The sequence below is a fragment of the Melanerpes formicivorus genome, unplaced genomic scaffold (assembly GCF_026170545.1).
Source record: "Melanerpes formicivorus ecotype bairdi unplaced genomic scaffold, bMelFor1.0.p_v2 SCAF_4, whole genome shotgun sequence".
NCBI classification, from domain to species: Eukaryota; Metazoa; Chordata; class Aves; order Piciformes; family Picidae; genus Melanerpes; species Melanerpes formicivorus.
In genome coordinates, this window is record NW_027142356.1 from 11,973,749 (window position 1) to 11,986,301 (window position 12,553).

The 12,553-nt window shown below is 40.2% G+C and overlaps 1 protein-coding gene across 1 annotated transcript in view; it reads left to right on the plus strand.

Annotated features, from left to right (window-relative positions):
- ACSL1 (acyl-CoA synthetase long chain family member 1) overlaps window positions 1-12,553 on the plus strand; it is a 40,690-nt gene that overhangs the window by 26,107 nt on the left and 2,030 nt on the right. The window contains exons 12-20 of the mRNA XM_068136972.1: window positions 2,158-2,292; window positions 3,734-3,868; window positions 4,736-4,831; window positions 5,789-5,861; window positions 7,395-7,483; window positions 11,140-11,256; window positions 11,589-11,732; window positions 12,217-12,318; window positions 12,396-12,467. Coding sequence (XP_067993073.1) covers window positions 2,158-2,292; window positions 3,734-3,868; window positions 4,736-4,831; window positions 5,789-5,861; window positions 7,395-7,483; window positions 11,140-11,256; window positions 11,589-11,732; window positions 12,217-12,318; window positions 12,396-12,467 — 963 coding nt within the window. The remainder of the gene's footprint in view (window positions 1-2,157; window positions 2,293-3,733; window positions 3,869-4,735; window positions 4,832-5,788; window positions 5,862-7,394; window positions 7,484-11,139; window positions 11,257-11,588; window positions 11,733-12,216; window positions 12,319-12,395; window positions 12,468-12,553) is intronic.

Below are 12,553 nucleotides of genomic sequence, written 5' to 3' on the forward strand. Positions count from 1 at the left end.
TAAGCGTCTGTTTGTTGTACTGAACTATCAAGAAGCTTCCTTTTCTTACAGAATGTATGTCTCTTGAATCCTAATGATACACATTCTTCCATTTTGGCTTTTGCACATGTGTATGAAAGCTTGAAGTAAGGTTCACAAAACCAATATCTCATAAAACAATACCCAGTGAGTACTAGACAATTGATTTTCACACTGAAATAAACATTGACCTTAGAGCCAGGGTTAATAAAATAATCTACTAGAATATGAGACAGTCCCTGAGCACATATACACTACCTATCAATTCCCTCTAATATCACCAGTGCACTATTAAAAACCCATGCCATTCTCTGGTCTGCAAACTTAGAAATTTGTGGCATCCTGCTTGTGTACTGAAAACTAATTGTAAGGTGCTCAAACTTACCATTGCTTCCAAGAAAATTCGAGAAAAAGGAATTTTGTATCAGTGGAGTTCTCTTCTAGGAAATCAAAATGACTTTTAATACAATTTAATTATAAATTTTGAAGTTCTCTTAGCTTGTACTACTATACAGTGAAACCTGGGGCTTAATTTTTGAGGATGAGGGGGCTCAGGTGGTCTTAATATGGGGAGTACTAAGGACCTCTGAGCTCATATTTGAGAGGCATGCATTACTTGAAAGGGTGCAATTTAGGTGAGGCTGCAAATATGTATGTCAAAGGTAGTCACATACCAATCTATGTAGGGAAATAAACAGCCTCTCTGCAAGTTTAAAAAGGCATATGGAGCCAGAAATTATTCAGTTTCTGTAATTTCAATTAGAAATCCTGAGCTCTCGACCTTAAATGTGTGTATATATATGTAAAAATGTATGGGTGCATGTATGTGTGTGTGTATGTATGTTATAAATTCTGTTCCCAGTCTTTAACTGAGGTGTACAGATGCCCTTAGGCTTTCAGCAATTTCTGCTGATGATCTGGACACCAGTTATACTTCAGTGTCTGTTTTACTTATTCCTGTCTTGCACTAGAAGGTACAAGCTCTGTAGGTAAAAGCTCTGCTTTTGATCATGCAGTAGGCACAGGACAGGAACTTATGTTCTAGAAGACAAATTGACAATGAAGTGCTTGGATCTCCTCTGCTGTTTGAGGATTTTACAAAGTATGTGATTACTTGTGTAGCTACATAAAGAGATTAAGCAAGAACACTTCTGGTAGAAAGGAGAAAAGATTTGTTGTAGGCTCTGTAAGAAGCAATCTTCAGAGTGCTTTTGTTGTAAAGTTGATGCTTGCTGATTTTTGGCATCCAAATCAAGTTAGAGGGTTGGTGACCTTGACAGGACAAATGCATTCCCACCTAGCAATGACAGCTGCTGCTCAGTCCGTCTGAACTTTTAGCAGATGGAGGCAAAGCACAGGTGAAGGGGAAAAGTGACACTTTGCATGTCTCATGAAGAAAAGATGATGATGGATGGCAGGAGATAAAGGAAGAGATGTTATGGAGGAAGTAGAAGAAATACAAATATTGTTAAAAAGAATGAGACTAAAACTAGGAGGAAAAGGAAATGTATAAGTATGGGAGCTGGAGCTTCTGGACTTCGTAGAATATAGAGTATAACAGAATTAAGTCTGCCTTCCTTGGTGTAGCTGTGAAGTGATGCAGAAATAGGCAGTGGCTCTCCTAGAATCTTCTAAAGATCACCTTGATTGCCTAACAACAAATCCTCTTCTCCCATCAGTCCTGTGAAACAGGAAGGAAAACCAGAGTGAGAAAGAAGGGCATTCAAGTAGTACAAGGCAGAAATTTTGACTGGACTAGTAAATAGTGTGCCAATTTTAAATGCAGAGTTTGTTAGACCTTTGTTCCCTGGTATATACTATTTTTACATTTTTAGGTATTTGAAATAGAGAAGTTTTGCTTTTCAGCCTTTTGCTAATTGCCTTGTTTAGTCAGCTGCCCTTTTTGGATAGGAGCTTTTTTGCTGTATCTTAGTCTTTGGCCTGTATACACCAGACATGTTTTGATATTTTGTCTTTCTAGTTCCATTCTATAGTCTGAGAATGCTGCAGAACTAGTTGAGAAGCTGAGAGGATTTAAGAGTAAATTCCACAATCCACTCTGCATTGGATTGTTGTACTTTCACAGCTAGAACACATTATGTATCCTGTGTTTTCAGAGTGTTTACTTTTTTCTAACAGTGTGTGGTTCTGTGCCATGGAGGTCGGATAGGATTCTTTCAAGGGGATATCAGACTGCTTATGGATGATCTAAAAACGCTGCAGCCAACTGTATTTCCAGTAGTACCAAGATTGTTGAACAGAATGTTTGACAAGGTAAGTCTGCAGGATGGGAGCAACTGTTGTGCTCCGGGATGTGAAATTGGCATGCTAGCAAATTTGTGTGGCTCTAAGAGCTGAAAGTGCAGGGAGTAGTACTGGTTGTATGAAAACAGTTGAACTAATATTGAAATGACTAACTAGGGAACTTGGTTCTGTCTACTGTGATTAATGACTTACTGTTTAGGTTTGAGCAAGTTATTTCAGTCCATTCTACAGCATGAACATGAGTTTTAGCGTCTGCATGCCAAGCTTTTAGCCTCTGACTCATGGAGTGGTATTTGCAAACCAAGGTCAGGTGTTTGCCTATGTTTGCATGGACACATACAAGCTTTCTGTATAGCACCCTGTATTCTAGCAGGGAGAACTAAAGGGGAGGGTATGTCAGCAGCCCCAGTCTCTCCTTTGTTTGTTACTTGCCTGGTCAGGGTCATCTGAGCTGGGAATTCAGAATTCTCTTTCTTGACCTTCAGACTTGAAATTATCCTTTTGCCATATGGATAATTGAATCTGCTTAGGATACGTCCAGAGAAGTTAAAGGGTATATGTCCTGTGACTGCTAAAGGAGCGGCAGAGCTGTCTATCCTGTCTCGGACGCTACAGGGCTCTAATCGTGAGACCAGGGGAACAGCAAATAATGCAAGTTCTGTTTGGCACCAGGAACAAATAGTGCAACTTCAATCCATTTGGAGGACCAGCCTGTACTGCTTAAAACTTAGCTCCTCATTCTGCTAATGCGTTCTGTACTGGAATTTGTGAAGCAGAGCCAAAGCTTGTGACTCTTCTCCTTTCATGATGTCCTCTTGCTTGTTAACCTTGGTGCCCTGAGGCTTTCACACTTCTGTGGCACTGTTTCAACCTCTACCCAGCAACCTAGCATGTGAAGTAAACAAGTAGGAAATTGGAATGGCTGGGGGGGGTGTAATACTGAAGAGCTGGTGAATCTTTCAAAGTGAATATACTTGTCTGCAGTCAGCTGTCTACTCTGTGGCTTCCTGAAAACAAAAATCAAGTTTATATATGCAAGGCATCTCCATTTGGTATTTCTGAAGAGACCTGCATCTCTTCATGAAGCCTTGTGTTTATTTCCATATGACGGTGTGCTTTTCAGAATATGCTGAGGATTAACTCAAGTTTTGATTATGCTGAAAGGCCAAAGTAAAACATCTGTTTTGAATCATTTTAATGAAGAAACTGAATACTGAAACAGTATCACAGTTTGGGAAGCAAGAATTAGATAAGTGCTAATTTTCATGGATGTCTCTTAAATCAAAATCCACCAGGACCTTTTACTAGAACTAAAATGCTTACCAGTAGAGGTTGTTTAATTTACTTTGCTTTCCCTGTTAAGACTATTTATGCATGCTTCTGTAAGGGAACAAAAAAAAAAGGGAATGCTAGTCTGATGCTTCTAACCACAGATCTTTTTTCTTAATAGATTTTTGGACAGGCAGATACTTCATTAAAAAGGTGGATGCTGGATTTTGCTTCCAAGAGGAAAGAAGCAGAACTCAGAAGTGGTATAGTTAGAAATAACAGCTTCTGGGATAAAATCATCTTCCGCAAGATACAGGTATGCTTGATAGCCTCAGAGCCTGCTTGCAGTTGCTGAGTTTCACATGAATGGTTGTAATCTAGTGTGGTTTTCATCACCCATCAAAGACTACTTGACTACTCAGAATAAAAATGAAAGTAGTCTTATTGCCAGCTTTTCTCATTTCCCTTTGTTACAATGGTATCAGCAAACTGTGTTAGGGAATTTCACTCTAAAACAGTCTGGGTCCTCTCTTACCACTTTGAAAGCTATCCCTGTCTTTCTGAAGGAGGAAGGCTAAATGTGACACAGTGCCACTTGTAGCTCCTACTGTCTCCTTACCGGTCACTAGTAAGCTATGCCTGCTGTTATATCTGGCACTTACTTGCTATGGCCTTAACCTTGGTTGTGCCACATGCCCTAATGGCTGCTTTTTATAGCAGTCAGTATGTATGAGAAGCTGATACAAGGCAGTTAAAAATAAAGCCTTTGCTTTAAGGCCATGACTTGAGTACGTCAGATTGTTGGCAGAGTCCATACTGCAGCAGCAGCACAGCATAGTTTTTGTAGGTGCTGTATGTTTGAGGTACCACTGTTTTCTGCCACTAATGAGATTAAAAACACTGCAAGAAAGGTAGCTTGCAAGAGGAGATTACATTTTAATCTCTAACATTTGTGGGTGACACTGCAGGTAGAGAGTGGCTGAGGGTGGCACAGAGCTGCCCAGGGAGGTGGTGGAGTCACCATCACTGGAGGGGTTCAAGAGGGGTGGACGTGGCACTTGGTGCCATGATTTAGTCATGAGGTCTGTGGTGACAGGTTGGACTTGATCTTTGAGGTCTCTTCCAACCTTGGTGATTCTGTGAAAATGTTTTTGGTGTCCACAGTATCTTCTGTCTGTTGTAGGCAAGTTTGGGAGGAAAAGTAAGGCTGATGATTACGGGAGCAGCACCTGTATCTGCAAGCGTACTGACCTTCCTGAGGGCAGCTCTTGGATGTCAGGTGAGTTTCCTGGCCTCAAAGGTTCCCAAAGATTTTAATACTAAAATCCCAAAGACTTTAATACTTTAGCTTTGCTAGAGCAGTTCTAATATTCTGATCATATGGGTAATGCTTCTTGGAGAGTACATGGGTGTCTGCTCCTTTCCAGGTCCCTTAAGATTTCTGTATTCATCTTGAAGCCTTCATTACAAATGAAGTAAGCAGCTGAACTGTCTTAAGGAAAAGATTGAAGGGTGAAGGTTGTAAGCAATAAGTCACGTTCTTGGATTAAATTTCTGGGGCTTCCCTTCCTTACAGAAGTATCCCTAACTAATGTAGAGCATCTAGTCAACATGATCATATTGTCATGCTGTTGCTTTGAAGATGAGATTGTGGAGAATCCCATTGCATACATCATGCTTACCTTCAGAACCTCTTTAGAGTATATGCTTTTTGAGGTAAAATCCAAATAGCAATGGCACAAGATGGAATAAATGTGTTGAAATTTAAGGGCTAGAAAACAAAACTACTTTAAAGCTTGAGGCTTCTATGACATCTTGAAGTTCTTCAGTAATGCACTGGTGTAGCAATGCATTCTGCACAGATTAGGGAAGATGTCTTGTTAATCAATATATCAGAATAATCAGAACTGTGATGGGGTAGAAGGATTCCATTCCTGGCTGTCTTGGACAGATCTGTCTTTAAATGGTGTGTGTCTGAAGTCATCACTAGTGCCACTGTTCTTAGTTTCTTCCTCTTGCTCCCACTGTTGCTGTTTGGTCTCACACACCATGTGAAATGAAGTGAAATGTTGACTGAATATCGGAACTGAAGGTGGAATATTAGCACTTCTTAGAAGGTGCTGTAGATTTTGAATTGAAATTAAAGGAAAAAAAACCCAAAATATTAATCTCATTTTAATGGATAAACTGCATGTTGGAAAGTAAGAGTCTTAAACCTTTTGGTTTTGTGTCTTAGTTCTATGAGGGTTATGGACAGACTGAATGCACAGCTGGATGTTCACTGTCGATGCCTGGTGACTGGACAGCAGGTATGGTGTTTAATGGTCTGCCTGTCAAATTTCAGAATGTTGAAATGTGGTCCCTGACCACATTTAGTATCCAGTACACATACCATGAAGCGTAAGATTCTTTTTATCAAATGAAGTGGAAGTTTTGAAGGGATCCTTTGGACTGGAGTCAGAGTGGCTGGAGAACGGCCAGGCAGAAAGGGACCTGGAGGTACTGGTTGATAGTAGGCTGAACATGAGCCAGCAGTGTGCCCAGGTGGCCAAGAAGGCCAATGGCATCCTGGCCTGTATCAGGAACAGTGTGGCCAGCAGGAGCAGGGAAGTCATTCTGCCTTTGTACTCAGCACTGGTTAGACCACAGCTTGAGTCCTGTGTCCAGTTCTGGGCCCCTCAGTTTAGGAAAGATGTTGACTTGCTGGAACGAGTCCAGAGAAGGGCAACAAAGCTGGGGAAGGGTTTGGAGCACAAGCCCTGTGAGGAGAGGCTGAAGGAGCTGAGGTTGCTTAGCCTGGAGAGGAGTAGGCTCAAGGGAGACCTTATTGCTCTACAACTACCTGAAGGGAGGTTGTAGCCAGGTGGATGTTGGTCTCTTCTCCCAGGCAGCCAGTACCAGAACAAGAGGACACAGTCTCAGGCTGCGCCAGGGAAGGTTCAGGTTGGATGTCAGGAAGAAGCTCTTCATAGAAAGAGTGATTGGTCATTGGAATGCCCTGCCCAGGGTGGTGTTGGAGTCGCCATCACTGGAGGTGTTTAGGAAGAGACATGATGGGGTGCTTGGTGCCATGGTTTACTTGATTAGATGGTGTTGGATGATAGGTTGAACACAATGATGTCAAAGGTCTTTTCCAACCTGGTTAATTCTATTCTATTCTATTCTAACTTTCTACCCCTAAACAGCTAGGAACGTTCAGTAATCCAAACTTATCAATAAGTTTTGTCCTTGTAAGTTGAAATAGGCTCAGAAGAGAGGAGATCATAGTATCACACCTTTTAATTTTTACAGAATAAGAATTTGTTGTGTGTAAACAGTGCTGGAAATTTAAAAGGCATTTTTTTGACGTTGGAACTAAGTCTGCATTTCAGTCAACTTACAAATCTAGCTCCCTAAGTGAAAGAATACTGGTAATTAAAACTATAGTGGGACTTTCTGCTTAAGCATGCCCAGGGAGGTGGTGGAGTCACTGTCCCTCGAGGTGTTCAAGAGGAGACTGGACGTGGCACTTGGTGCCATGGTCTAGTCATGAGGTCTGTGGTGACAGGTTGGACTCGATGATCCTCGAGGTCTCTTCCAACCTTAGTTATACTGTGATACTGTGATAAAGTGAGGACCCTGATGATAAGAAAAAGCAACCCTGAGTAGATGGTTCAGCTTGTAAAATTCTAGCGATACCTGGGAATTTACTGTTTCAGTTCCAGGAAGTTTAAGCTATTACTCTACTGCTATTGGTGTATTACTAGAAGAGAGTCTTCCATCTTTTACATTAGCATGTAACTAGCTTATTGTGTTAATAGCCTTAACTGCTATTTAGTCAGGTTCTTAACTCTGTTTAATAGGTCATGTTGGAGCACCCATGCCATGCAGTATCATCAAGCTTGTTGATGTACAAGAAATGAATTACTTGGCAGCAAAAGGAGAGGGTGAGGTAAGTAATTTCAAAAGGTCCATATAAGTCTCTTATGAAATCTTGGAAAATTACTCCCTGAATTTAGTGGAAGTGCCACACATGGTCTGCTGCCTAAAATCAGATGCCTGCCTCACCTTCTTGACATGTCAGCTAATGATTCACAGAAGCAAAGCAGAAAGCAGTGTATTAGAAGAGAAAAAAATCATCTTATTATGGAATAACAGATTGCTGTGTATTTATGGTTGCATGACCAACACACCATCTTCCAGCTGTGGGAGGGCTGAGAAGCTATCTCATACTGCATTTATCCTTCAGTAAAATACTAGCAGAGGATTTCCTCCTCACCCCCCACTGCCAACTGCTGGAGAACAGCTGATGCATGTAGCTTGTTTCCCAGCTTGTGATGTGAGATGAGGTAATTTTAAATGGCTGGAATACTGCTAAGAGGAAAGGAGATAAAATGACATGAAGGCTGCTAATGATTTGTGACAGCTACCTGTACGTTCTTCTGAACTTTTCTTCAGCCTGCACAAATTGAACATGTATGTTTTACAAATTGCAGTTAGAGGACTCAGGTTTGTGTGTAATGCTGTATGTTGTTTTTATTTTCTCCCAAGTAAATGATACACAACTTGAACTGTGCATATATGCTTTGAACAGATGTCCACATAATAACTTTCCCTAAGCCCTGAAAGAAAATCAACTGTAGTGTTTTCTATATGCTTTTGAGGGACCTTGGAGGCCCTTGCAGGGGGTGAGAAATGGATAAATAAAAAGGAACTTAATGAAGTAACTTAATATATAGTGTTTGTAGTCACATAATCTTCATTTGTTGTGGTAGAAATTTGGATGAAACTAGACAATCATTGGGCTTTAATTTGCAGAAAGGATTTAGCTGGGTTTGGTGGTGGGAAACTGTAAGTGGAAAGCAGTATCAAGATTCTTTTCTGTATTGCTTGTGACCCCAAGTTTAGTCCTCATCAGCAGTCTTTGCTTTACTTTTAAGTATACTTTTAAAGTTTGGTCTGATAGAGGAACTGAATATGAATTCTCATAGTAAGAATCATTCAGGTAGTTTTTAATGAAACTTCTAGAAATGTTTTGCTTGCACGTACTGTGAAGGTTTTCTGCGTTACAAGTTACTCTGGATTTGAATAAATATAGTAGTGCCTTAATATATCAGCTACCATTTTAATCTTTCAGTCCTAATTTCCTCAGTGTGAAATAATCTAAATGAGTGCTTGTAACCTGTTTTACAGAGCTGAGACCCCTAGATATAGAATTGTCTTTCATTATCCTTTGCTTAAAATAGGCCTTCTTCCTCATTGTCTGCTCTTCAGCTTGATTAAACCCTCCTAGTCATCTGTTCTGAGAGTAAGCTTTCAATATTCTTCATTCTGTCAGCATTGCTTTTTGCTTTTGCCAGTTACCTGTGATCAAGAAAGATAAATTTGAACAGAATTATTCCCGTATGAAGGTGAGGTCTTACTGGCAGCTAGCGAGATACAGATAAATGGTTTGTTGTCTCTACTGGGAAAAACTGGCACCTGCTGCCATTGTATGATTGTAGGAGCTATGAAAAAGGAAACATTTTGTCAGATAGCCTTTTGCTTGACTCTGATATATAGCATTCTCTTCTGCTCATATCCTTGTAGATGAGCACTGTTTTATAGCAGAAATTACTTTTCTTAAAACATGAGCTTGGTACTGTCTCTACAAGGTCATCAGAACCCTCACTAATACCCTGATCTCCCTCCTCTTTTCAACTCCTGTACACTGTATTGCAGTTGAGCAGCATGCCTCTATTTTACGGTGATACAATCACTGAAAATACTTGAAATTGAGTTCTTTTTTCCCCCCCCAAGAGTTGGTGTCTGAACTACAATAGTAATTTCTTCTAGTCTTCAGAACTGATACTAGTGACAATTTTATCCAGTACCAATCTCAACAACTAATAGTTGGTCCAGTATTTTATCAACCCTTATGCTTACTTAGTATCCACTTGGCTCTAATTTAAACTGTATTTCCTATCCCACTCTTAAAGATTTGTTCTAGAGTCCTGGTACTATTGATCAGACCATTCTTAAGAGTTTCCTGTCATCCATGCATCCCAAGCCACTCCCAGGCTGGTGTAAGGGTTTGAATCTGTTGTTGCCTTGGGACTGTTGTGTAGTGCTTTTGGGGTTTGTTTGCAGTGGGCATCTTTAAGTTTCGCTTCCATCTCTGTTCTGATTTCTAAGGAGGTATTTTATAGTCTTGCTAAAAAAAGTCCTATGCCTTGTCTTTTCTCTCTCCACCAAAGAAAATTTACCCAACCTTGAGTATTACACTGAGAAGATAATACTTGAATCTGGAATCATCTCTGGGTACTTCAAGCTCTACTCCATGTTCCTCACTAGTTGTTTTACTTTTATGTTCTCTTATTGACAGATACTCATTGTTTTAATTTATCTTGTAAGGTCTGATCTGATTCACTGGTAACTACTTAATCTATTGTGGCAATGCCAGCGACGAGCAGTGTGAGCAATCTGGCAGTGCAGGCCTAGAGCCTGACATGGTGGCAGGCCATGTTCAGCATAAATGCAGAGTTAGCTAGCAGTGGAGCAAAACAGTGCTGTGCCTGCAGCATGTAACTAAAACAAGACACTGGTAGCTATAAACATGGACAGTTATCTTGGGACAACAGGACATGCACCTGTATCAACAACCTCGTTGTGTCATTAGTAGTTGGACCAATAATCTGTAATAGTGCAATGTGTGGTCACTCATAGGGAACCAATGGAGCTATGCCAACAGGGCACTCTGAGTTTATATAAGTTGTAGCAGTTGTCTTGCTACGCACTTCTTCTTCTGCCTTTCCTGTCTCCTGCTTCTTCTACACTTTACCGTGCTATACTTGCACTACAGGCCTGCTCCATAGGCCTGCACCTCAGGCCTGCACCATCGGCCTGCAACACTGGAACAATAAAGGAAAAATACTCAATCACATTGGTCAGCCATATTGATTCCCAATCTCCGTCGTCCTACAATCTATAAACCTTTAATCTTGTTGCTCTTTTTCTTATACCTTCTAAGCATGTTTTGGTCTTTTTTCTTTATCCTAATAATGCCTCAGCATTCAGTTATGTCCAGGGAAGTTTTTCTTCCTTTTGTACTTGGCATATGAATCCAGACAACCCTTAGTTTGAAGAAATTGTAGGGTTTCTTGATAGAGGAATCTTGAGTGCTTTAGGGCTTATGGTATGAACTAATATGCAGGGATAACTAATACGTAATTTGCTTAATATGTAGTTTTCTCATCAGTAGTTTTGGCAATATTCTGCTGTTGCCTACCAAAGTTGAAACAAACACATTGCCAGGCTGAATGGTAGTATCTCTAGATCCAGCAGAATTTCTTCAGATAACTAAGTTTCTTCTGACAAATGGAGATTGTATTCAAATTCTAGGTAGGAACACTGCTGCTAGACTGGAAAAGAAGCAATGCTACTAATTATTACTTATACATTATATTAATGGAAAGCATTAGGTCTCCAAAAACCACAAATAAAGATTCCTGTACTAATGCATAAACTTAATCTTGTCTTTTCAGTGGGGGTTATTGAAAACCATTGAAGAAAGTGTTCACTGTTAACTTCCCTTCACAGCAGCATGCATTAACAAATGGCTACTTTCAGGTGTGTGTAAAAGGGCCAAGTGTGTTCCGTGGCTATTTGAAAGATCCAGACAAAACAGCAGAAGCTCTGGATAAAGATGGCTGGCTTCATACAGGAGATATTGGGAAATGGCTACCAGTAAGTTAATGTAAAATTCTGATATGCATGTCTGTAGTTACTAGTAGTAATGTACAAAATATCTCTTCTATTTATTATTTAACACAATGAATGAGGTAATTGTAAGAGGATAACAACTGTTGTAAATAAATCCAGGTGCCTGGGGTTAAAGTGCTATCAGTGCCAATCCTGAGACTTTCCCTAGTCTAGGTTAGATGGGTGCAGAGCCTGTTGTCTTCTAACAGTTTGACAACTGTCTAGCCAGAACACTCTACCCAGAGTGTTCTTAAGCTGTGTAGATTGGTTTTTCACCTGAAGTACCTCTCCTGAGTGAAAGCTATTTCTGTCAACAGAATGGTACATTGAAGATCATTGACCGGAAAAAACACATATTTAAACTAGCCCAGGGAGAGTACATAGCACCAGAGAAGATAGAAAATGTGTATCTGAGAGCTGAAGCGCTTGCTCAGGTGTTTGTCCATGGGGAGAGCTTGCAGGTAAGCATTCTTCAGGTAACTTAAATGAATGCAAAAGGAGAATACAGGAGTCTCTTTCTTTCTTCCCTCCCCACAAGTCTAACTTTGAAGAAAACTGAAGTTTCAGTCCCAAGATTTAACATTTATTTGTTGAGTGTACTTTTGGCTTCATGAGTTACATGGCTTGTTTCTGCATTTAGTTTCAAACCAGGTAGTGGAGCTGGATTAATTTAACTATTAATAATTGTATAGAAATTGCTAAGTGTGCAGAGAAGATGAAAACATGATGTCCAGGTTTTTGCAAGTGTAAATTGAATTGTGGGTCTTAACAGGACTAATTCTCAAGTTCAGGCTTCTGTCCTCTCCTACATTCAAGTAGCAGAAAGCTGTTGACTTCACGGAAGGATCAGAAATGCTGTTTGAAACCTAATACTGACTAGTAAGAAACACATAGGAATTGAAGGGTAGGTTTTAAGCTGCTTCTTTTAAAAATTCCTATTTTTAGGCTTTCTTAGTAGCTGTTGTGGTGCCTGATCCTGAGACTTTGCGTAGCTGGGCCAAGAAAAAGGGATTTGAAGGCTCATATGAAGAGCTGTGCAAAAATAAGGTGAGTCATATTGCAGTACAGTTTAGCTGTTCTGCATCGATTCCTTCAAGCTATACAATGTATTCCTGTATCCACAGGAAGTCAAAAAACACATTCTGGAAGACATGGTGAGGATTGGGAAAGAATCTGGTTTGAAGTCGTTTGAACAGGTAAGATGTTTGTGAGAACCAAACACCTAATTCTCCAAACTTCTCAAGGCCAATACAATCTGACTCCTGAAAGGGCTTTTAATTTG